Source organism: Oncorhynchus masou, chromosome 20 (assembly GCF_036934945.1).
Source record: "Oncorhynchus masou masou isolate Uvic2021 chromosome 20, UVic_Omas_1.1, whole genome shotgun sequence".
Taxonomy (NCBI): Eukaryota; Metazoa; Chordata; class Actinopteri; order Salmoniformes; family Salmonidae; genus Oncorhynchus; species Oncorhynchus masou.
In genome coordinates this window covers 15,479,026-15,505,205 of record NC_088231.1, presented here as the reverse complement: position 1 = coordinate 15,505,205, position 26,180 = coordinate 15,479,026, and the positions used below count along the sequence as shown (strand labels likewise).

The following is a 26,180-nucleotide window of genomic DNA, read 5'->3' as shown; positions in this document are numbered from 1 at the left end:
AAGATAACCAAGAATTTACAACTTTCAGATGAGACTGAATTAAGGTGACCATTAATATTGACTGCTATTGATGTAAAATATTACTAGGTCTTTAACAGTTTATTCTGAAGATAACAGCTCTATAGATATTCTTTTGTGGTGCCCCGACTCTCTAGTTAATTACATTTACATGATTAGCTCAATCGGGTAATATTAATTACGGAGAAATGATTTTATGGAATAGCATGTCATATCACTTAATCCGGCATAGCCAAAGACACGACAATGTAGAAACTGAAAATCTGGAAATGACTAGAGCACATCGGAGAGTGGAATGACATGGCAGAATGGAAGCTACAGTAGTACTGACACTGTTGTTGGGAACACTCCAAACCAGGGAAGATGACCAGTTGAGGCAGGACTTTGATAGAGCCAGGGACATGTAAGACTATTAGTTTTGCATCTTACCAGCAACAAATGAAGCCACTACTGCACAAATGGACTCACCTTGCAACTCTATGTGAAATGTACAACCGTCTTTATACAAAGGATGATGGTTGCAGCAGTGTAGTGGACTTTTTCAATGTTTTCCAATGCAGGAAATATCACACAAACACTGGCACAGTAATGCTCATCTGCATGCTGATAGGTCCGTGCACTTTCACATAGAAATGTACACACGCCCCTCACGTTGGCTTCAAATTCTGCCACAAGATTCACCAACACACTGTCACCACACACACTCAGCAAATTCATTAAATAAACTTCTCCTACCTGGCGTCGAAGGACGTCGTCAGGAAGAAAAAAAGCTTGCGTCCGTCCCTCTGCGTGTGTGTCCGGCCTCTCGGTCTTGTTGATGTGCTATTGATAGAGAGGAGAACACGGAGGTAAACAGACCTGCACCTCTAGGCACTGCACTAGTTACTCTACAGATCTGTTGCTGTGTTTACAGTACAGACAGAGATTCTGAGGACAATGTCAACAGCAGCAGCAAGAGCAGCTGTCCTATAGCCTGGCTGGCTGACTGGACAAAACCACCCGCTTGGAGCGGAGAAACACACTGCCAGGGAAAGGTCAGGGGGGAGACCGGAGGGAGGGGGGAGGGGGGAAGCGAGGGAGAGACAGAGGAGAGAGGAGGGGATAGGGGGATTGTTAACGATTGGTGCCCTGGCAGTGGCGCAGCGGCGAGGGAGCGAGGGGAGCATTGGGGTTGGACAGGCAGGGGTGCAGCTGAATACCAGAGCGGTTCCCAGATGGCTGTGTGGGTTCGCTGCAGCTCTGGCAATGTGGTGACTGCAGCACAAACTAACTTTATTTTCATTGGCTCCTGCTGCCTCTGTCCAGAGTAGAGATAGATGGCCCCTTCTTGAGCAAGGGAGTGTGTGTGAGAGAGAGAGGAGGGAATGGGGGTGGTTGACATGCTGCTCTTGTAGAGGGCACCACACTAGGGAATGCTTATGTCTCTGTGTGTGTGTGTGTGTGTGTGTGTGTGTGTGTGTGTGTGTGTGTGTGTGTGTGTGTGTGTGTGTGTGTGTGTGTGTGTGTGTGTGTGTGTGTGTGTGTGTGTGTGTGTGTGTGTGTGTGTGTGTGTGTGTGTGTGTGTAATAGCGCACAGCTATATAAAATTCATAAGCTCTCCTTGGGCAGCAGCAAAGGAATCAGTAAAGATGAAGCACACACACACACACACACACACACACACACACACACACACACACACACACACACACACACACACACACACACACACACACACACACACACACACACACACACACATTTTTCAAGTGTTGCTTGTTGAAAATGTCTTTAAACATTTCCTGTCTGTAACCCTTTTAGAGAGACAGAACTAAAAATGGAATCCATAGACCTGTTATCACATATGGGAGAAGTGATGTTTGCCAACCAGATGGGAATCAGGACGGAATCATTTGGAGTATTCCACTGACCACAGCTTTCTCACTGTGCTCTGCCTGCTCTGCATTCAACCAAGCATTTCTACCCAATCTATTTCTATGCAGATGATGCAACTGTACTTGGAGGGGCAATGTGTCCTGGGAGAGACATCACCATACCCAACTCTCTCTGCGTCATTTCCCAAACTAAGTGCTTTAGAAGCAAACGAATCCCGTCGGACTCCCTCTTACCCCTTCGCTTCCTTTTCCTAATAAATCAGCATCATTGACCACTGGACAGACTCCAGCTTTAAAATGCGTTTTTACCACAGGCAGCTAAGGACGCATAAAATGTATCACTCAAAGTTCCTGGGGCCGGGCATTTCACAGATACTTTGCCAGGCCAAGTGTTTAACTGCTTTTGTTGTGGGGCGGCCATAACTGGAGAATATGCGCTCAATACCTCATGGATATGATTTATATGTATACTATAAAGTAATATAGATTGCTCTCTTTCTGTTCCAGACAAAAAAAAAATTGAGGACCTGCAGTGCCTGGAGAGATGCCTAGACAGGAATACATGGATTCATGTACACACAAGCAAGTGTGTATGCAGATACATACAACGAATACACGCACACAAATGCACATACACTCCCAACAGGTTGCACACACACACACACACAGACATGTGTCCACACACACACAGACATGTGTCCACACACACACAGACATGTGTCCACACACACACAGACATGTGTCCACACACACACAGACATGTGTCCACACACACACAGACATGTGTCCACACACACACACACAGACATGTGTCCACACACACACAGACATGTGTCCACACACACACAGACATGTGTCCACACACACAACCGTGTTGCATTAGAATGTTTTTATTATCATTTTGGATTTATCGACTATTAAAACATACAATCTACCTGCTGTGAAGCCACTCAACATTTACATTACATTCAGTCTTCTAACAGACTCCCATCCAGAGACACACACAGGAGCAAACAGGGTCAATGCCCTGCTCAAGGGCACATCGACAGAACTCCCACCAAGTCAAAACGGGGACCCGAACTAGCGTCCTATCGGTCATGTTGGAGCGAACCATTGAGGAAAGCTCAGCATTGCATGTAGATAGGTTTGGCTGCTAGGAAGAAGTAGCAAGGACATGCACATTAAGAGAAGATGATATCCAGGCCACATGACACCCAGACCATACTCTATTTTTGAAAGAATACATTAACCAAGGCCATACGTGCATTCATGACAGCTGAACGTGCTGTGGTCAGCAGGATACAGGAAGAAGGATATAGGCAAGATAACTGATGACTAACACGTAAAACATAGGCATGCAGTACATACATTATTTTTTAGAACATGGAAAGAGTTCTGCCATCGTTGTAACCAAAAGCAGATACTAAGGGGGAGTAACTTTATTTACATATGTGATGTACACAAATACTATGTATGTATAAAAGCAGAGCCAGTGCTAAGAAGGGTGGCTGTTCCGCGGACCATCACGGCTCTTAATAACTTGTATTAAAGTCTACATTGAATTCACAAAGTTCTTCTGAGAGTATTGTATTTCTATAGACAGTATTATATTTCTGAAACAATTATCTACGACAGTCACCGGCCCAAGCTCCCAACCACCAGGCCACCAACCATCCAAGATCCCTCCACAGTTCCCCCGAGAGTTGCCCCTCAACCATCCGAGACCCCCCCCCCCACCCCCGAAAAACAAACCTCTCCTTACACCCCCCCCCCACCCAAGCCACAGTCCCACAATGCACCAACAAAAATAACAAAAGGAAAATACTAATTAAAACAGGAAAAAAAAAAAAATAACAAAAATAACAGCAAAACAGCAAGACCAGTTCAATACGCTTGAGTACTATTTACATGTGTGTATGTCCGTGTGTGTGCACTTGAATGCGAGTGTGTATATATGCATATGTACTCGCGTACAAGCACCTGCGTGGCATCGGCATCGGCCTCAGGCAAACAGGCATTGGATGTAACAGCGTTGCCCCTCTCTGTTGCATTAGGAGTTAGACATGCTTGTCATGTCCTGGCAGTCTAGGAGTGAAGACTGTGAAGTGGATGGCAGCGGTTCAAAAGTGTGTGGAGAATGACTGAGCATGTTTCTCTCCCTCCCTGATTAGATTAAAGCATTCCTCAATTGATTGTAACGAGACTGTCAAAAGAAGATATCTTCCTCAGTTATATCTTCCGTAACCGTCTACCGGGTGAAAGACGTGTGGAACGTGTTAGTGAGATGAAGCAGAAAATCAAATCAGCAGATGTCACAAAGTTATCTTGTTGTATTGTACAGTACTCTTAGTCCAAATAGATGATGCAATAATGATATCAGTAGTTACATCTTTAACCGAAGGACAACGATGCATTTAAATATTTTTATGTGTCTCTCTCGTTCTCTCTGAGACAAACAATTATTGCCTCCAGAATTTTTACAACAACAACTATCAGCACTTCTTCCAAGACCGGAGAAAAGCCAAGTAAACATGCATCAAAGCTTGAAAAGTTACATTTTAAGAACATGTCTGAGTAGTCGGTTTCTGGTTGCTGCAGCCAAGACTGGTGATTACATTGAGAATTAATAGGAGAGACAGACAGAGCCTCAGAGAACACAGAGAGAGAGAGAGAGAGAGAGAGAGAGAGAGAGAGAGAGAGAGAGAGAGAGAGACAGCGAGAGACAGAGAGACAGAGTGACAGAGAGAGACAGAGAGAGAGTCAGAGAGACAGAGAGACAGAAGGACAGAGAGAGAGAGGAGAGAGAGAGGAGAGAGACAGAGAGAGAGACAAAGAGAGAGACAAAGAGAGAGAGAGGCACGAATAAGTGATGTCTTAATGTAATGACTGTGTAATGATGATTAGACTGAATTACCACCTTCTACAAAGTCCTTCACTCGTGGTTGGCCATTCTGGGTTGGCTGTCCTGTTCCTCATAACATAAGCCCCTCTGCCAACCCCACACTGCTGAACACAGAACCAGACAGACATCACATGTCTTGTTTGAGGGGGAGTGGGTGGGCTGTCTGGGTTGCCTGAGGGCAGGCTTCTTCATCTTACCGACTTCTTCATCTTTTGTTTTACCCTTATTTTACCAGGTAAGTTGACTGAGAACACATTCTCATTTACAGCAACGACCTGGGGAATAGTTACAGGGGAGAGGAGGGGGATGAATGAGCCAATTGTAAATTTGGGATGATTAGGTGACTGGGCCAGATTGGGAATTTAGACAGGACACCCCTACTCTTACGATAAGTGCCATGGGATCTTTAGTGACCACAGAGAGTCAGGACACCCGTTTAACGTCCCATCCGAAAGACCGCACCCTACACAGGGCAATGTCCCCAATCACTGCCCTGGGAATTTGGGATATTTTATTTTAGACCAGAGGAAAGGGTGACTCCTACTGGCCCTCAAACACCACTTCCAGCAACATATGGTCTCCCATCCAGGACCAACCCTGCTTAGCAGCTTAGCTTCAGAAGCAAGCCAGCAGTGGGATGCAGGGTGGTATGCTGCTGGCATACCGTTCGACTAACAGCGGCGGAAAGCGTGTGTGTGTGTGTGTGTGTGTGTGTGTGTGTGTGTGTGTGTGTGTGTGTGTGTGTGTGTGTGTGTGTGTGTGTGTGTGTGTGAGAGAGAGAAAGTGAGAAGAAGAATGATCAAGAGATAAGACAAGGATAGCAGCATTGAGTCTCTTCACCCCAAGCACAACAAGGATCTATTTTGAAAAGAAACTAACCACAGAGAAAAAGGTCCCTATACCGCTGATGGGCTGTGGCGGCCCAATTATAGATGTCAACCATTTACATAAGGCTTCAAGAAGAGTGGAAAACAAATTCAATTATTAATTCATTCCACATCCGTTTGTTGGTAAATAACCAATGCGGTTGAGGAGTGGAGAGAATGAATGGTACAGATTAAACATAGAAAAACCTGGCCTGACAACAGTGACAGAATGAGAATGGGACAGGAAGGAAGTCACACACTGACAAAAATAAAATCGTTCCGCATCAACAGCGTTTTTAGAGAGCCCTCAATGGGGCTTTCACAGCTGATCAGCCTCTCGTTTCGGAACGAACGCGCCCCGCTCATAGTGAGCTGCTGATCCACTTTAAAACTTTGACAAGCCCTATTACACAGATGGATGGCTATTTGCTGCGGCGCCCGAGCTGCGATCACCAGCCGCCTGTCTCCTACCGCTGCGCACCGGGCTGCGTTCACCAGCCGTCTGTCTCCTACGTTCACAGACACTCAAGGGCTGCTACAAGAAGCTCCAGTCAACTCCTATCTGATATGTCTGCTTTATCAACACAAGTTGCTGTGCTGGAAAGTGGCGCTCCCCGCTCCCCTCCCCCCTCCCGAGCACTGATAATCAATAATGCAGCTGGAGCTGTCATTCACTAGGACAATGCTGCACTGCTCAGACAAAATGGCCTCCACTGGGCCACAACATTCTCTCACTGGGGGAAGAAATATGCACTGTTTATTCACATGAAGATGATTTGAATAAAGGGAGGGTAATGTATTTGAAAATAACCTGCACGCAGCAGTGCTCAGCCAAGATGGCCACCTTCAGGGCAACATTCTCTCACTGGGCAAGATAAGTGCACTTTATTTTACCTTTATTTAGCTAGGCAAGTCAGTTCAGAACAAATTCTTATTTTCAATGAGTGGGTTAACTGCCTTTTCAGTACTGGCAGAACAACAGATTTGTACCTTGTCAGCTCGGGGGTTTGAACTTGCAACCTAACCACTAGGCTACCCTGCCGCCCATTCACATAAAGATGATTTGAATAAAGGAGTTGGACATTTGGAAAAGGTTCTGCATCATATGATGGATTTGGAATCATCATGATGGTGGCAAGTGACAATTTGCTTCTTGAAAGTCCAATATCCTGAAAATGTGATTGCTGACATTCAGACCCCTTGGCTTTCCCCACATTTTGTTACATTACAGCCTTGTTCTAAAATTGATTAAATACTTTTTTCCCCCTCCTCAATCCACACACACACACACACACACACACACACAATACCCCATAATGACAAAGCAAAAACAGGTTTTAGAAATGTTCGCAAATGTATTAAAAATACAAATAATTTACACAAGTATTCAGATCCTTTGCTATGAGACTATATGTAACAGTATAACTTCAGAACGTCCCCTCGCCCATACACGGGCGCGAACCAGGGACACTCTGCACACATCAACAACAGTCACCCACGAAGCATCGTTACCCATCGCTCCACAAAAGCCGCGGCTCTTGCAGAGCAAGGGGACCACTCCTTCAAGGTCTCAGAGCAAGTGACGTCACCGATTGAAACGCTATTTAGCGCGCACCACCGCTAACTAGCTAGCCGTTTCACATCCGTTACATATACATAGACCTAAAGCTGACACAAGCAAACAAACTATCCCCGAAAAGCTCTCCCTATATATACAGTACCGGTCAAATGTTTGGACACACCTACTCATTCAAGGATTGTTCTTTAGTTTTACTATTTTCTACATTGTAGAATAATAGTGAAGATATCAAAACAATGAAATAACACATATGGAATCATCTAGTAACCAAAAAAGTGTTCAACAAATCAAATATATTATAGATTTTAGATTCTCAAAGTAGCCACCCTTTGCCTTGAGGACAGCTTTGCACACTTGGCATTTTCTCAACTAGCTTCACCTGGAATGCTTTTCCAACAATCTTGAAGGAGTTCCCACATATAGTAAGTACTCGTCGGCTGCTTTTCCTTCACTCTGTGGTCCAACTCATCCCAAACCATCTCAATTGGGTTGAGGTCAGGTGATTGTGGAGGCCAGGTCATCTGATGCAGCACTCCATCACTGTCCTTTTTGGTCAAATAGCCCTTACACAGCCTGGAGATGTGTTGGGTCATTGTCCTGTTGAAAAACAAACGATAGTCCCACGAAGCACAAACCAGATGGGATGGCGTATCCCTACAGAATGCTGTGGTAGCCATGAGTGTGCCTTGAATTCTAAATAAATCACTGACAGTTTCACCAGCAAAGCACCCCCACACCATCACACCTCCTCCTCCATGCTTCACGGTGGGAACCACACATGCGTAGATCATCCGTTCACCAACTCTGTGTCTCACAAAGACACAGCGTTTGGAACCAAAAATCTCAAATTTGGATTCATCACAGCAAAGGACAGATTTCAACCAATCTAATGTCTATTGCTCGTGTTTCTTGGCCCAAGCAAGTCTCTTCTTATTATTGGAGTCCTTTAGTAGTGGTTTCTTTGCAGCAATTCGACCATGAAGGCCTGATTCACACAGTCTCTTCTGAACAGTTGATTTTGAGATGTGTCTGTTACTTGAACTCTGTGAAGCATTTATTTGGCCTACAATTTCTGAGGCTGGCAACTCTAATGAACTTACCCTCTGCAGCAGAGGTAACTCTGGGTCTTCCTTTCCTGTGACGGTCCTCGTGAGAGCCAGTTTCATCATAGCACTTGATGGTTTTGAGACTGCACTTGAAGAAGCTCTAAAAGTTCTTGAAATGTTCTGTATTGGCTGACCTTCATGTCTTAAAGTAGTGATGGACAGTCTCTTTGCTTATTTGATCTGATCTTGCCATAATATGGACTTGGTATTTTACCAAATAGGGCTATCTTCTGTATACCACCCCTACCTTGTCACAACACAACTGATTGGCTCAATGCATCAAGAAGGAAAGAACTTCCACAAATGAACTTAAGAAGGCCCACCTGTTAATTTAAAAGTATTCCATGTGACTACCTCATGAAGCTGGTTGAGAGAATGCCAAGATTATGCAATGCTGTCATCAAGGCACAGGGTGGCTACTGAAAATCAAATATATTTAGATTTGTTCAACACTTTTTTGGTTACTACATGATTCCACGTGTTATTTCATAGTTTTGATGTCTTCACTATTTATTCTACAATGTAGAAAATAGTACAAATAAAGAAAAACCCTAGAATGAGTAGGTGTGTCCAAACTTTTGACTGGTACTGTGTATATATCCACTTTCTGAGTTGTAGAGTGGATATGTGAATCAGTTTCTGAGAGGGACTGGATACTTTAGTGCGTAGCCTGGAAACAGAGAAGACATCCCAACACACAGAGATCATGCAGCTGAGCAATTAGAGACAAATCCATCTGCACACATCACAGATCCCTCACTCTTCACCCGCAATTAACACTCCTCCTCACTGTAGACGAAGGAGAGTGAATGAGCACACGTGGCATGTCTATTTCTCTTCTCTGCAATCAATGGAATACTAACAGTTGATCTCATCTGCCAATATGTCACGCTCTTTGATGCCCTTTTGTCATTGAATGTTGGTGAAATCAGTCAACTAATAATGTAGCGTTCATCCAGTTCAATTGAACATGAGTGAAGCTGTGCTCGGCTCATGTTTCAGTACTAATTTCACTTCTTAACTAATTGGTGCAAACGTGTCTTCTCAACCAATCATTGACCAGAGCAGTTCCAGCTCAATGACTTAGCATAACCTGGTTTAATGGGCCTAAAAACAACGTATAATAACTGCAGTAAAAATTGCAGAGTGGATAATGACTCAAATCATTGTTCTCATAACTTGAACTATGAATCCTCATTCAATCCCACACTTTAAATACTCTTATTACTATTTAGAACATACTAAATACTAATGTCTTTCCTCTCCAAAGCTCTGATTATATTCCATTCCCACACAACACGGTCCTTGATCCTCCCTAAATCTCATTACAACCAGCCTATATGTGAGAGGGTGGAACAGAACAATCCGCATCCCCTGGGTCCTGTTTTTCAAAAGTTATCTATCCGGATTTCGCTTACTGGAGAGGATTAAATGCATAGAAATAGAATGAATAGAATGGACTAAAAAGAACTAACTTGTTTCCAAGAAGTTGAGGAATTGAGGCAATGATGTGAAGTGTAGTTGACAGGATAGACAGGTTAGGAGGGAGAGTTGTGCCTGAGGAGGGTTTTGGCTTGGTGTAGTGAGCCAGGAGGGGTAGGTTGCCTACCTAGTGCACTATTTTTGAAAGAAGTAAGTAGGGGTAGGGTGCCATTTGGGAGACACATGAATGGATCGATTCTGTCTGACTGGAGGCCCACAACATTGATGACGCATCTGGAAGTGTTTGAGATTCACCCCGACACTGTTCGGGTCTTAATGGGATTCAAACATTTTAGATGCAGAGAGGGAGACAGCTGGGTGGGAGTCTGGAGGGAGAGAGGGAGACGGCTGGGTGGGAGTCTGGAGGGAGAGAGGGAGACGGCTGAGTGGGAGTCTGGAGGGAGAGAAGGAGACGGCTGGGTGGGAGTCTGGAGGGAGAGAGGGAGATGGCTGGGTGGAAGTCTGGAGGGAGAGAGGGAGATGGCTGGGTGGAAGTCTGGAGGGAGAGTCTGGAGGGAGAGAGGGAGACGGCTGGGTGGGAGTTTGGAGGGAGAGTGGGAGACGGCTGGGTGGGAGTCTGGATGGGATGGCTGGGTGGAAGTCTGGAGGGAGAAGGGAGACGGCTGGGTGGGAGTCTGGAGGGGAGGGAGACGGCTGGGTGGGAGTCTGGATGGAGAGAAGGGAGACGGCTGGGTGGAGTCTGGAGGGAGTGGGGGACGGCTGGGTGGGAGTCTGGAGGGAGATGGCTGGGTGGGAGTCTGGAGGGAGAGTGGGAGACGGCTGGGTGGGAGTCTGGAGGGAGCGAGGGAGGTGGCTGGGTGGGAGTCTGGAGGGAGAGTGGGAGACGGCTGGGTGGGAGTCTGGAGGGAGAGTGGGAGACGGCTGGGTGGGAGTCTGGAGGGAGAGTGGGAGACGGCTGGGTGGGAGTCTGGAGGGGGAGAGGGAGACGGCTGGGTGGGGTCTGGGGAGCCTGGGAGCCTGGAGGGGAGAGGGAGACGGCTTGGTGGGAGTCTGGAGGGGGAGAGGGAGACGGCTGGGTGGGAGTCTGGAGGAAGAATGGGAGACGGCTGGGTGGGAGTCTGGAGGGAGAGTGGGAGACGGCTGGGTGGGAGTCTGGAGGGAGCGAGAGAGGTGGCTGGGTGGGAGTCTGGAGGGACGGCTGGGTGGGAGTGGAGGAAGAATGGGAGACGGCTGGGTGGGAGTCTGGAGGGAGAGTGGGAGACGGCTGGGTGGGAGTCTGGAGGGAGAGTGGGAGACGGCTGGGTGGGAGTCTGGAGTCTGGGGGAGAGGGAGACGGCTGGGTGGAAGTCTGGGAGCCTGGAGTCTGGAGGGAGAGGGAGACGGCTGGGTGGGAGTCTGGAGGGGGGAGGGAGACGGCTGGGTGGGAGTCTGGAGGAAGAATGGGAGACGGCTGGGTGGGAGTCTGGAGGGAGAGAGGGAGATGGCTGGGTGGAAGTCTGGAGGGAGAGAGGGAGATGGCTGGGTGGAAGTCTGGAGGGAGAGAGGGAGACGGCTGGGTGGGAGTTTGGAGGGAGAGTGGGAGACGGCTGGGTGGGAGTCTGGATGGAGACGGCTGGGTGGGAGTCTGGAGGGGGACGGCTGGGTGGGAGTCTGGAGGGAGATGGCTGGGTGGGAGTCTGGAGGGAGAGTGGGAGACGGCTGGGTGGGAGTCTGGAGGGAGCGAGGGAGGTGGCTGGGTGGGAGTCTGGAGGGAGAGTGGGAGACGGCTGGGTGGGAGTCTGGAGGGAGAGTGGGAGACGGCTGGGTGGGAGTCTGGAGGGAGAGTGGGAGACGGCTGGGTGGGAGTCTGGAGGGGGAGAGGGAGACGGCTTGGTGGGAGCCTGGAGGGGGAGAGGGAGACGGCTTGGTGGGAGTCTGGAGGGGGAGAGGGAGACGGCTGGGTGGGAGTCTGGAGGAAGAATGGGAGACGGCTGGGTGGGAGTCTGGAGGGAGAGTGGGAGGCGGCTAGGTGAGAGTCTGGAGGGAGAGAGGGAGACGGCTGGGTGGGAGTCTGGAGGGAGAGAGGGAGACGGCTGGGTGGGAGTCTGGAGGAAGAATGGGAGACGGCTGGGTGGGAGTCTGGAGGAAGAATGGGAGACGGCTGGGTGGGAGTCTGGAGGGAGAGTGGGAGGCGGCTAGGTGGGAGTCTGGAGGGAGAGAGGGAGACGGCTGGGTAGGAGTCTGGAAGGAGAGAGGGAGACGGCTGGGTGGGAGTCTGGAGGGGGCGAGGGAAACAGATAGGCATGCAGAATGAAAGAGCACTAGAGGTAGACAGACAGGCAGGCTGCCAGTGAGACACATGGACACACACAAGGACATACAGGTGGCCACATAGACTCTGATAAGCTAGACAGACTGACTGACAGGATAATACACCCAATACAGATAGACACACTCCCCCAATCAGGCAAACAGCAGGCAAACAGTCAGACTTAGAGAAGAGGCTGGCAGACAGATAGACAGACAGGCAGACCCACAGCCAGAGACATGCTGGCAGGGTTGTGCAGCCCAGGCGAGTCCAGGGCTCAGTTATTGACAGCTCCCATCAGTCCAGGCAGAGGTCCAGCAGGACAGTCAGGCAGGCAGGCCCGGAGCTCACAGCTCACCCAGGAGCAGCTCTCACCCTCCCCCAGCCTCCCAGCCAGGCTCATCATTATTCTGTTGGCCCTGTTTGGAACCGAGGGACTGTTCCATTACTCACACACTGTCAAAGATACAGCAGAGAGAGCCTCACATCCCAATCTGCATGGAGAAGCACACACACACACACACACACACACACACACACACACACACCCTCCTCCTCCGTCTTTCTCTCTCCTTCTCCCATAAATATGCACACAGTCTCTCTCCAACTCTGAACTAGTGCCAAAAAAATACACTCACACTCCCTCTACTGCTCTTCCTCCCAAAAATGCACCCACATACTCTCTCTGTATCTTTCTCAACATGAACACATTGTCAAACACACACAAGCACGCACACACACTCGGGCCGGGACGATACCAGTATGGTGATACTCGTTACTATGAAGGTAAGGGAACAAAACACAAAGCGGATTGAACTTGTTTAGAAATCAGCTCTAATGTTGGAAACAAACATCATGTTGTCATCCAGAGTCACTTGTATTTATTTTCTAAGCTGTAGTACAATATGTTACATACAGCAGGTTTTTAAAGGACCAAAGAGATTGGTCTGCTTTGTGTTTTAATTTTTGCCATGGAAAGAATATTGCGATACTGGTATTGTCACAGCCCTAACACACACACACACACACACACACACACACACACACACACACACACACACACACACACACACACACACACACCTCCAGTGGCTTCTCAAGATCCCAGACTGGTTTGATATCTAAAATCTCTACATTAAAATGCTTGTCAGCAACCTAAAACAAAACGCCTTTATCCTTCATCTCTATTGACTACAAAGTGTTTGAAGTCAGAATAACACCGATAAAGGAACGCTAAATGGGTTCTACATTCTCCAAACAAATGTAAGCCATTATTCTTATAACGAGGCATATCAGTACCTCGACGTTCAGCACCGCAGAGAATGTGAGGTAAAAACGGTCACAGCGACCAGCTTGTATACTGTATGGAAATGGGTATTACGTTTTAGTAAAACTAACAAAGCACACAATCATGAGCATTGAGTAGCAGAGTGACAGTCAACAGGCTTCGTCACCTATTGGACAAAAGGAGGGAAATTAAAGGGGCCATCTGTGGCTCAAACAACAAAGTGGACACCACGTCACTTTTCTTGGTAAACACCTGAGACAAACATAACATTTGGGTATATGATGTTACAGCAATATGAATGCTTGCATACAGTAGCCCTGGTAGAGACAACCCAGGTAATGTAGCTAACCCAGTAGCAATATCACTGCTTCCCACTCTGTCCCACTACACCACGTGTCAAACTCATTCCATGGAGGCCGAGTGTCTGTGGGTTTACGCTCCTCCCTTTGAACTTGATTGATTAATTAAGGTCAGTAATTAGTAAGGAGCCCCCCTCACCTGGTTGTCTAGATCTTCATTGAAAGGAAAACCCTAAAGCCAGCAGACACTAGGCCCTCCAGGGAATGAGTTTGACACCCATGCATGACAGCAATAGACTGTCAATCACAACTAATTTACTTCAATTAGGTTCTTTACTCAGCGATCAGCGTCTTAATGCAGTACAGCAGAACACAGACATCTGTGACTGTAGCCAAGGAGTAAATCTATCTTCAGATGTGGAGGAGTAGTGATTTGTAGGATTAAAGATGGCCGCCCAACAGTAGCTAGCCTAGCGCCATTTGCTCGAGCACTTCTGTATTTGAGGAATAAATGGGAGACCGGTTTCAACGCCATAAATCTGTGTGACGCGGGTTAGAGGAAGTACTCAGAGATTTATGTTGAGGTGTTGCCGAATATCTCTGGGACTGGGAAAGAATTCTGTCATGATATACTGTACTAGTGGACTATGTTGTGATATAGTATTTATGCCCTTTGCAAAGTTACTTTGATGTTATGTGTGGCTAAAAGTAAAAGTGTGAGATTTAAGAGGGTGTCTTGGGTTAATGTCCGCCCACAGGACTTGGGTTGAATAACAATGTGGATTCATTGAAGTGGTGCCAGTTGTTTCATCATAACCACTGGAGTAGAACTTATCACATTCAACCTTTAGCTGATCCTGCAGCTTCCAACATACACAGACAGACGGTTTCCCTGCCTAGTCCTCCACTGAAAACACTTCCAGTTGAGATTCTACATTAAGGACGCTTTTTAGTCAAGGACGAGGTTTAATCTGTGTCTAGGATACTGGTCCTGAAGGTGTTTCTACCATTCCCATGTATATGAAGTCCAATAAATAAAACTGTTACAAAATGTAAGTTTAGGCTACATATCATTACTCCTATTCCATAATAACATAGTTGAACATTCAACTCGGGTGTTGTTGTCAAGAAAGAAACAATGTCCATCAATCTTTCTCAGAATGTACTGCAGCGCTCAAAGTGACGGCCAATGTGGAAGAGCCCGTCAACTTCTTCACTGGTTTGTCAAGCAACAATGCCCCCTAGTGGTGTAATTGGTCAACAGCAATGGCAAGACTGACAAAGATAAATTAACAGTTTACATGGTGGTTCCTATCAGTCCCTACCCATTGTTTTACATGGTGGTTCCTATCAGTCCCTACCCATTGTTTTACATGGTGGTTCCTATCAGTCCCTACCCATTGTTTTACGTGGTGGTTCCTATCAGTCCCTACCCATTGTTTTACTTGGTGGTTCCTATCAGTCCCTACCCATTGTTTTACGTGGTGGTTCCTATCAGTCCCTACCCATTGTTTTACATGGTGGTTCCTATCAGACCCTACCCATTGTTTTACATGGTGGTTCCTATCAGTCCCTACCCATTGTTTTACATGGTGGTTCCTATCAGACCCTACCCATTGTTTTACATGGTGGTTCCTATCAGTCCCTACCCATTGTTTTACATGGTGGTTCCTATCAGTCCCTACCCATTGTTTTACATGGTGGTTCCTATCAGTCCCCACCCATTATTTTACATGGTGGTTCCTATCAGTCCCTACCCATTGTTTTACATGGTGGTTCCTATCAGTCCCTACCCATTGTTTTACGTGGTGGTTCCTATCAGTCCCTACCCATTGTTTTACATGGTGGTTCCTATCAGTCCCTACCCATTATTTTACATGGTGGTTCCTATCAGTCCCTACCCATTGTTTTACATGGTGGTTCCTATCAGTCCCTACCCATTGTTTTACATGGTGGTTCCTATCAGAACCTACCCATTGTTTTACATGGTGGTTCCTATCAGTTCCCTACCCATTGTTTTACATGGTGGTTCCTATCAGTCCCTACCCATTGTTTTACATGGTGGTTCCTATCAGACCCTACCCATTGTTTTACATGGTGGTTCCTATCAGACCCCACCCATTGTTTTACATGGTGGTTCCTATCAGTCCCTACCCATTGTTTTACATGGTGGTTCCTATCAGTCCCTACCCATTGTTTTACATGGTGGTTCCTATCAGTCCCTACCCATTGTTTTACATGGTGGTTCCTATCAGACCCCACCCATTGTTTTACATGGTGGTTCCTATCAGTCCCCACCCATTGTTTTACATGGTGGTTCCTATCAGTCCCTACCCATTGTTTTACATGGTGGTTCCTATCAGTCCCTACCCATTGTTTTACATGGTGGTTCCTATCAGTCCCTACCCATTGTTTTACATGGTGGTTCCTATCAGTCCCTACCCATTGTTTTACATGGTGGTTCCTATCAGAAAACATGGTGGTTCCTATCAGTCCCTACCCATTGTTTTACAAGGTGGTTCCTATCAGACCCTACCCATTGTTTTACAAGGTGGTTCCTATCAGAAAACATGGTGGTTCCTATCAGTCCCTACCCATTGTTTTACAAGGTGGTTCCTATCAGACCCTACCCATTGTTTTACATGGTGGTTCCTATCAGTCCCTACCCATTGTTTTACATGGTGGTTCCTATCAGTCCCTACCCATTGTTTTACATGGTGGTTCCTATCAGAACCTACCCATTGTTTTACATGGTGGTTCCTATCAGACCCTACATGGTGGTTCCTATCAGTCCCTACCCATTGTTTTACATGGTGGTTCCTATCAGTCCCTACCCATTGTTTTACATGGTGGTTCCTATCAGTCCCTACCCATTGTTTTACATGGTGGTTCCTATCAGACCCTACCCATTGTTTTACATGGTGGTTCCTATCAGACCCTACCCATTGTTTTACATGGTGGTTCCTATCAGTCCCCACCCATTGTTTTACATGGTGGTTCCTATCAGTCCCCACCCATTGTTTTACATGGTGGTTCCTATCAGACCCCACCCATTGTTTTACATGGTGGTTCCTATCAGTCCCTACCCATTGTTTTACATGGTGGTTCCTATCAGACCCTACCCATTGTTTTACATGGTGGTTCCTATCAGTCCCTACCCATTGTTTTACATGGTGGTTCCTATCAGACCCTACCCATTGTTTTACATGGTGGTTCCTATCAGACCCTACCCATTGTTTTACATGGTGGTTCCTATCAGACCCTACCCATTGTTTTACATGGTGGTTCCTATCAGTCCCCACCCATTGTTTTACATGGTGGTTCCTATCAGTCCCTACCCATTGTTTTACATGGTGGTTCCTATCAGACCCTACCCATTGTTTTACATGGTGGTTCCTATCAGACCCCACCCATTGTTTTGTTTTACATGGTGGTTCCTATCAGTTTTACATGGTGGTTCCCCACCCATTGTTTTACATGGTGGTTCCTATCAGTCCCCACCCATTGTTTTACATGGTGGTTCCTATCAGACCCCACCCATTGTTTTACATGGTGGTTCCTATTCCCTACCCATTGTTTTACATGGTGGTTCCTATCAGACCCCACCCATTGTTTTACATGGTGGTTCCTATCAGACCCCACCCATTGTTTTACATGGTGGTTCCTATCAGACCCCACCCATTGTTTTACATGGTGGTTCCTATCAGACCCCACCCATTGTTTTACATGGTGGTTCCTATCAGACCCCACCCATTGTTTTACATGGTGGTTCCTATCAGACCCCACCCATTGTTTTACATGGTGGTTCCTATCAGACCCCACCCATTGTTTTACATGGTGGTTCCTATCAGACCCTACCCATTGTTTTACATGGTGGTTCCTATCAGACCCCACCCATTGTTTTACATGGTGGTTCCTATCAGTCCCCACCCATTGTTTTACATGGTGGTTCCTATCAGTCCCCACCCATTGTTTTACATGGTGGTTCCTATCAGACCCTACCCATTGTTTTACATGGTGGTTCCTATCAGTCCCCACCCATTGTTTTACATGGTGGTTCCTATCAGTCCCTACCCATTGTTTTACATGGTGGTTCCTATCAGTCCCCACCCATTGTTTTACATGGTGGTTCCTATCAGTCCCCACCCATTGTTTTACATGGTGGTTCCTATCAGTCCCCACCCATTGTTTTACATGGTGGTTCCTATCAGTCCCCACCCATTGTTTTACATGGTGGTTCCTATCAGTCCCCACCCATTGTTTTACATGGTGGTTCCTATCAGTCCCTACCCATTGTTTTACATGGTGGTTCCTATCAGTCCCTACCGATTGTTTTACATGGTGGTTCCTATCAGTCCCTACCGATTGTTTTACATGGTGGTTCCTATCAGTCCCCACCCATTGTTTTACATGGTGGTTCCTATCAGACCCCACCCATTGTTTTACATGGTGGTTCCTATCAGTCCCTACCCATTGTTTTACATAGTGGTTCCTATCAGTCCCTACCCATTGTTTTACATGGTGGTTCCTATCAGACCCCACCCATTGTTTTACAAGGTGGTTCCTCTTTCTAACCATTATTTTTCAACCAGAGGAACAGTGAGACAAAACAGAACAAAACATTAGACATCCAAGAACAATGCCATGCTCATAATTTATGGAATACGCCCAACTTAAAGATCCCGACAGTAGAAGTAAATAAATTGGGAACTATGGAAAACACAGACATAAAAATAACAATGTGTTGAGGATGAATCATAATAGAAACTGGAGTACTTCAGGCCATCTCCACCTGCCACATTTCCACAACAAGTTCAATGAGAGACTAATTATGATTAGGTCCTCTGCTGATTTCCATTTAAACTGTCAACAATGACATGAAATGCTCATTTGAGTGCACGTAAGAAGTCTCTCTACAAGCTACTGTGGCAAAAAAGAGACAAAAGAACTGAAGTAGAGGCTTGAAGGCTGCGTTTATAAAGGTAGCTCAATTCTGGTCTTTAATTATTATTTTTACACTAATTGGTCTTTTGACCAATCACAGATCTTTTCACATCAGATTGAGCACAACTACGTGTGTAGCATGCTAAAGTGACAATGCCTGCCATGGATGTTTGCCAGTTGCTCTGAATGTTCAAAATCAGTGTTAAAACGCTTTTAAAGCCTCGAAGGATAAGATGATCCAACTTTCAACCCCGTCTTTTTTGCCAAGCCACAGCAATCAACTAACTACCAAGGTAGCTGTTTAGCACATTCACTAATTAGTTTCTAAACAATTAACAAGCTAGCTAGTAAGCTACCACATTTCAGTAAAACTGTTGACAGAAAAGCTAGCAAGCAACAGGATATGCCAGGTAAGTCTAAAAACCACTTGAGGGCAAATCAGATTTGAATGTTCAGACTAGTCGCATGGCCTGAAATCTGATTTTTATCTGATTTTCAAACCACATACGGTGGTGGTTTGAAATGTACCTTGAAATATCTGATTCCATGTCATGTCATTTTTGGTTGTTTGAATCAGATATGCTAAAAATTTGGATCAGACACAAAGAAATAAAAAAAAGTGTGTTGAAGATTAATCATAGAATAAACATAGAAGTTTCCACTGCTCCTCAAGTACTTGACTAATTATGATTAGTCCTTTTATAATTGGATTTCCATTTAAATGTGTCAAAATGACAGGAACATGCTAATGTAATATTAGTGCACATACGTCTCTCTGCAAGCTACTGTGTCAAACAGTGACAAGAGAAGAGTAAAGGCTAGAAGGGTGCGTTTACACAGGCATCCCAATTTGATTTTTTCAGAGCTGATCTGTTTGGTCAAAAGACCAATTAGTGAAGAAAAAAAAATCTGAATTGGGTTGGCTGTCTTAATGCAGCCAATGTAGTACAAAAACCCTAAGTGCAATCAATTCTCTCATCTTTCTACAGACACTTACCCACTCAGTCCAAGCACACTTCCCATACATTGACAACTGTCCCCTTTTCATCCAGATTACATGTTGCTCCAAATCTTCAAGGGAAATTACTGAAATGTGAGAGATTAGATTTCTATGCAAATAACTGCATGTTGAAGAGTTTTTTTCCCTTGGTGGCTAAATGGAGATAATATCAAACTAAAAGGAGAGAATAGTGAACAGGTGAGGTAATCATTGATTGGGGAAGTGGTAGGCATTTGGACACTTCCTGAAACAGAATGGCACAATTTAGTACAGCACATCACTTTGTGCGTGCATTTCTCATTCCTCCATAGAAATGTCTGTGGTCCAGAGGAGGCTGGTGTGAGGAGTTACAGGAGGATAGGCTCATTGACCATCTATTCCATTCCAGCCATTACAAACACAAACCATGTTAGACTCCATTCCAGGCATTATAATGAGCATGTCCTCTAGCTCCTCCCACCAGCCTCAGTGGGTGGGACTTCCTGGCCTTTGTTCTTTTCATTTCTCTTTCCTCTCATTGTTTTCCTCCCTATAGTACGCCAACATCTTTTAAATACATATGTGACATACTGTAGGGTGTAGGTGACAAACAGACTCAAAAAAGGTTGTTTTATTTAGTTAACTTTCAAATGGAAATGTTTCTCTTCTGATTCATAAAAGAAAAGATAAAGCATCAACGTTTTGCAGTTGGTCTCGAGACAAGACAACCCTGCAATGGGATGGTGAGAATTAAGTAGTATGGAAATGACAGTACAGGCACAGGTTTTCAATTCAAATGATACATGCTGGAATAGTTGGTGCAAATATATACAGCAAAGACTAATTCTCCTGGTAAAACATGCTTAGGACTTAGAGAGAGAAATGGGCCTGTATTCATGAAGAATCTCAGCGTAAGAGTGCTGATCTAGAATCAGTTGGTTTTTCCTTTTACAATGACTAAGATTACATGAACAGTGGAGACCTGATCCTAAACCAAGGCCGGGTTCCCAAAACTATCTCAAGGCTAAGTTCATCATTAGAACCGTAGGATCCTATGGTTCTAACAATGAATTTAGCCTTAAGATGCTTTCGGGAAAGCGGCTTCTGCACTCCTACTCAGACAGTGAATAGGGTCCCTGGAAAGTGAATAGGGTCCCTGGAAAGTTAGTAAAGCCAATAGTCGTCATGAAAAAAAACACTATGATTCTGAAGTATTTTCTTCTTAGGTAAAACATCACAATTTTTCACTATTTACAAAGACATATCAAGTAAAGTAGATCGTAAGGCATCAGACACATCAGACCCCAGAACGGCGTGTGTGTGTGAATCCTGTTGAAATAAATTAAAACCTAAGAGAGATAATGAAATCGACACACGCCATCACAATAAACTCCTGAAACTAGTTGACTGGCGCTCGTTGAGAAGGCATTTTCAACAGCACTTTGCTCTATAGCATCAAATCTGTCCGTTTATAGATTACTTGGACATCCATCGTTGAGATAACTCAAAATAAATTAGAAATGGAAATAGCTGTTATTAGTATTTGAATGCGTACCTGATTTCTCTCTCCTATAAACCTACGTTTGACACCTTTGCATAACTCACAGAAAGTGTCGGGGAGCTTCCCTTAAAAGCCGTCACAGTTGATTCTGTCATCTCATATCACATGTCCCGATACCATCTCGGAGAGCGTATAGAATTCCACCCTGCAGAATTTCCACACACTGTATATAGTGTTGAATAAAGGACACTTTCTGTTTATATACATAACACTTTGTACAACTCTTTTTGTTTTGCAAATGTCAAGCCGTTTCCTCTTCCACTAAAAACTAAACGAGGAAGAGAATCGTTTCTCAGTCGATTAAATGACGTTGTTTCAGTGAATCCAAAACCTTTGATTGAGCACTTGGTCAGTTGCATTTCAGAAAAAGTTACTTGTATTCTATTTCCTTGCATTCACAACAAGTTTTTCACTAAGAAAACCTGGTTTTCTCTTACAATGTTTTGGATAATATTAGACCTGTACAAGAGAAAAATGGCCCAATTTCCTACCAGCAAAACTAGGCAACCTTGGCAGTGAAGTATTAAGTAGACACTAAGCATTCTGAAAGAGATGACTCATTCTCTCCCAAAACAGACTCCAGACAGTGTCCCACAGTGTTGTGATGTAATCATAAAGGAAATGTCTTTAAGTTGTCTCCTGGTCATTCTCCAACCAACTAGAGGAAAAATCTACCATAAGTGGCAGTAAGTGTTCCAGACTCCAAGTCTTTGTGGATGTGGTAATGTCTTTACAGAGTCCCCATATCAGGCAGGTGAGGACTGATACGTCAATCAAACCTACTTGCATCCATACTGCATTCAGCTTATTCCTGGCACATACCCCCTGTCTGCCACAGAGGGGCGCTGTGCTGTCGCTGTTCTGTCCTCAGACTGACTGATGGCAGTGTAAACTAAAGACAGTTCAGCGGCCCTGGAGGTCCACCGGCCCCTTCACTTCGGCACTAGGAGTCTGGAGGAGGTGAAGGCCGGGGCCCGAGCCAGGGCTTGGAGTAATGTCTGCGGCCCAGCAGTGTGGGGCTATAGCTGGGGGTCACTTGGGCCCTTTGGTGGAGGTGTCTGTCTCTGTGGACTGGCGTCCATCGTTCCAGGCCTCCCGGGTGCTCTTGAGGGCCTGCGTCCGCTGCTGGTCCACCACCACGTAGTCCACCCGCTCATCTGACACCGCCAGACCAATCCCATTACTCTTCTTCTGGAGAGGAACACACACAGGTCAATAGTAGTGTGAGTGAGTGAGTGAGAAAGAGAGAGAAAGAGAGAGAGTGAGTGAGAGAGAGTGTGTGAGAGAGAGAGTGTGTGAGTGAGAGTGTGTGAGAGTGAGTGTGTGAGAGTGGTGTGTGAGAGAGAGAGTGTGTGAGAGAGTGAGTGTGTGAGAGAGAGAGTGAGAGAGAGTGTGTGAGAGAGAGTGTGTGAGAGAGAGAGTGTGTGAGAGAGAGTGTGAGAGAGAGAGTGTGTGAGAGAGAGAGTGTGTGAGAGAGAGAGTGTGTGTGAGAGAGAGAGTGTGTGTGTGAGAGAGAGAGAGTGTGTGTGAGAGAGAGAGTGTGTGAGAGAGAGAGTGTGTGAGTGAGAGAGAGAGAGAGAGAGAGTGTGTGAGAGAGAGAGTGTGTGAGAGAGAGTGTGTGTGTGTGAGAGAGAGAGTGTGTGTGAGAGAGAGAGTGTGTGTGAGAGAGAGAGTGTGTGTGTGAGAGAGAGAGTGTGTGTGAGAGAGAGAGTGTGTGAGAGAGAGTGTGTGAGAGAGAGTGTGTGAGAGAGAGTGTGTGAGAGAGAGTGTGTGTGAGAGAGAGTGTGTGAGAGAGAGTGTGTGAGAGAGAGTGTGTGAGAGAGAGTGTGTGAGAGAGAGTGTGTGAGAGAGAGTGTGTGAGAGAGAGGTCTCACCTTCCGTGGTGGGGTAGACTTGCCAGGGTCTAGGTCTAGGTCCAGGTACTCCACCTGCTTGTCTCCCTTGGGCTTCACCATTGGGCTGCTCCCCCCGTCCGCCGTCATGGACACACCCAGCTTCATGTTCTAAGCAACAAGGGAGATACCATGTTACAGTGGAGATAAGGGGATGATGACACTCACAGAGCATGATTAAATGTTAGTGCTACACTCTAGGAGTGGGCAAGAGGAGTGGTAGTACAGCTACAATGGAGACAGTACTAGAACAGTCTACTATTAAACAATACATTGATGTATTACGCAAACCTCAAGTCACGTCAACATGTACACTACCACTGCAGACGGTGTCTGACATCTTAGTGGGGTTTGGGGGGGAAATTACACCACAACCCACACCATGCAGTGAGAGCATAGGCTCTATGGGCATCTCCGGTTAGGCTCCAAACTGGCAACCCAGGCAGCTTGTCTAACCACACTTGGCAACCCGTCTCACCTCCTCTAAGGTGTCAAGGCCCTCCATCTCCCTCTTAACAGGGGTGATGGGGACAGTGCAGTAGAAGGACTCCTCTCTACAGAGACAGCAGGGAAAGGTCAGAGGTCAAACAACACAGGATATACTGAGAGGGGAGGAGGAAGAGAGGGACTAGGAAAAAATATGAGTGAAAAAAGCAACAGGAAGTAAACATTAGGTAAAGGTGAAGAAACGATAAGGGAAAACATATCAATAAAAAGGTCATAAAGACCCGGAAAACAAACAATCAAGCAGACATACTATACAGGAAATTACCCATTTGTTGTTGGTGAAATTAACCAGTCAATTTAGTATAGTTAAGATAATTTCCTTTAGGAGAGAATGGAACAACGTTAAACAGTGATTGTGCTGTTCAATTTATGACACCCACCGGGAAAATAAATATTTATAGAAAAAAAAAGTATTGAGGACATTTTTGCTGTATTCAGACAGATTAGAAACAGCGGGAAGACTAAACAGTGTCGAGACAAATTGGGAGACAAAGTGGGAAAGGTGGAGACAGAAATCAAACCCTGGTCACATTCACGTGCCTAAACCACCAGATCATGGAGCCTGAGCCAGGGAAAATAATTTATCTGACCAGTCAACAAAAAGGGTCCTTGAGAACTGATGGAGGAAAAACAAGTTAGAAGAATAGAAGAAGCAAAAAAGAAAATGTCCACCAGATGGACAGAATACCTGCAGGGGGGAAGGAGATGTCCACCAGATGGACAGAATACCTGCAGGGGGAGGAGATGTCCACCAGATGGACTGAATACCTGCAGGGGGAAGGAGATGTCCACCAGATGGACAGAATACCTGCAGGGGGAAGGAGATGTCCACCAGATGGACAGAATACCTGCAGGGGGTCCACCAGAGGAGATGTCCACCAGATGGACTGAATACCTGCAGGGGGGGGAAGGAGATGTCCAGGGGGAAGGAGAATACCTGCAGGGGAAGGAGATGTCCACCAGATGGACAGAATACCTGCAGGGGGGAAGGAGATGTCCACCAGATGGACAGAATACCTGCAGGGGGAAGGAGATGTCCACCAGATGGACAGAATACCTGCAGGGGGAAGGAGATGTCCACCAGATGGACTGAATACCTGCAGGGGGGAAGAGATGTCCACCAGATGGACAGAATACCTGCAGGGGGGAGGAGATGTCCACCAGATGGACAGAATACCTGACTGAATACCTGCTGGGGGGAAGGAGATGTCCACCAGATGGACTGAATACCTGCAGGGGGAAGGAGATGTCCACCAGATGGGAATACAGGGGGAAGGAATGTCCACCAGATGGACAGAATACCTGCAGGGGGGAGGAGATGTCCACCAGATGGACTGAATACCTGCAGGGGGGAGGAGATGTCCACCAGATGGACTGAATACCTGCAGGGGGAAGGAGATGTCCACCAGATGTCCACAAAAAAGACAAAAAAAGCAGGATGACAAGTGATGAAGAGGGAAAGAAGAGGTGAAGAAAATAGAAGTGTTGAAGAGGAGTCCTTCTGTGGCAACCATCTATTTCTCCATAAAAGATTGGGAGGTTTGGGAGGCCGAGGAGGATGATAACGGACTACGACTTTTACTAGGTATACTATACCATCATTTCAATGTCATCACACTCACAAAAAACAGTAGTATGTTTGAAGAAGTCAAACTACAATATATGCACAAAAGTATGTGGACACCCTTTCAAATGAGTGGATTCGGCTATTTCAGCCACACCCGTTGCTGACAGGTTTATAAAATCAAGCATATAGTCACGCTATCGCCATAACATTGGCAGTAGAATGACGATCTGTGACTTTCAACATGATACTATCATAGGATGCCACCTTTCCAACAAGTCAGTTCATAAAATATCTGCCCTACTCAAGCTGCCCCGGTCAACTGTAAGTGCTGTTAATGTGAAGTGGAAACGTTGAGGAGCACCAACGGATCAGCCGCGAAGTGGTAGGCCACACAAGCTCACAGAACGGGACCGCCGAGTGCTGAAGCGTGTAGGACGTAAAAAAAAAAACGCCTGTCTTTGATTGCAACACTCACTACTGAGTTCCAAACTGCCTCTGGAGGCAAGGTCAGCACAATAACTGTACACCGGGAGCTTCATGAAATGGGTTCCCATGGCCGTGCAGCCACATGCACCACGCACAATGCCAAGCGCGGGCTGGAGTGGTGTAAAGCTCGCCGCCTTGGGACTCTGGAGCAGTGGAAACGCATTCTCTGGAGTGATGAATCACGCTTCACCATCTGGCAGTCCAATGGACGAATCTGGGTTTGGCGGATGCCAGGAGACCGCTACCTGCCCCACTGCATAGTGCCAACTGTAAAGTTTGGTGGAGGAGGAATAATGATCTGGGACTGTTTTTCATGGTTCCCGGCTAGGCAGTGATGGGAAATCTTAATGCTAAAGCATACAATCAAATTCTAGACCATTCTGTACTTTCAACTTTGTGGCAACAGTTTGGGGAAGGCCCTTTCCTGTTTCAGTGTGGCAATGCCCCCGTGCACAAAGCGAGATCCATACAGAAATGGTTTGTCGAGATCTGTGTGGAAGAACTTGACTGGCCTGCACAGAGCTCATCGATCACCTTTCGGATGAATTGGAATGCTGACTGCAATCTAGGCATATTCGTCCA

At 46.1% G+C, this 26,180-nt stretch overlaps 2 protein-coding genes across 18 annotated transcripts in view; both read right to left on the bottom strand.

Annotated features, from left to right (window-relative positions):
• LOC135507014 (type II inositol 3,4-bisphosphate 4-phosphatase-like) overlaps positions 1-20,116 on the bottom strand; it is a 333,119-nt gene extending 313,003 nt beyond the window's left edge. For all 9 annotated transcript variants that reach the window (XM_064926488.1, XM_064926482.1, XM_064926486.1 and 6 more), the window contains exons 1-2: positions 19,604-20,116; positions 754-840 (exon numbers count right to left, since the gene is read on the bottom strand). The gene's annotated coding sequence lies outside the window, so the exon portion shown is untranslated. The remainder of the gene's footprint in view (positions 1-753; positions 841-19,603) is intronic.
• Positions 20,117-20,201: 85 nt separating this feature from the next.
• The window catches only part of LOC135507016 (GRB2-associated-binding protein 1-like), a 73,605-nt gene continuing 67,626 nt past the window's right edge, over positions 20,202-26,180 (bottom strand). For 5 of the 9 annotated variants that reach the window (XM_064926498.1, XM_064926497.1, XM_064926501.1 and 2 more), the window contains 2 exons: positions 23,021-23,149; positions 20,202-22,337 (listed from right to left, as the gene is read on the bottom strand). In XM_064926498.1, the coding sequence (XP_064782570.1) occupies positions 22,179-22,337; positions 23,021-23,149 (288 nt within the window). In that variant the 3' untranslated portion in view covers positions 20,202-22,178. Of the gene's footprint in view, positions 22,338-23,020; positions 23,150-26,180 lie in introns of those variants that run through there. The other 4 variants (XM_064926499.1, XM_064926505.1, XM_064926506.1 and 1 more) reach the window with 4 other exon arrangements.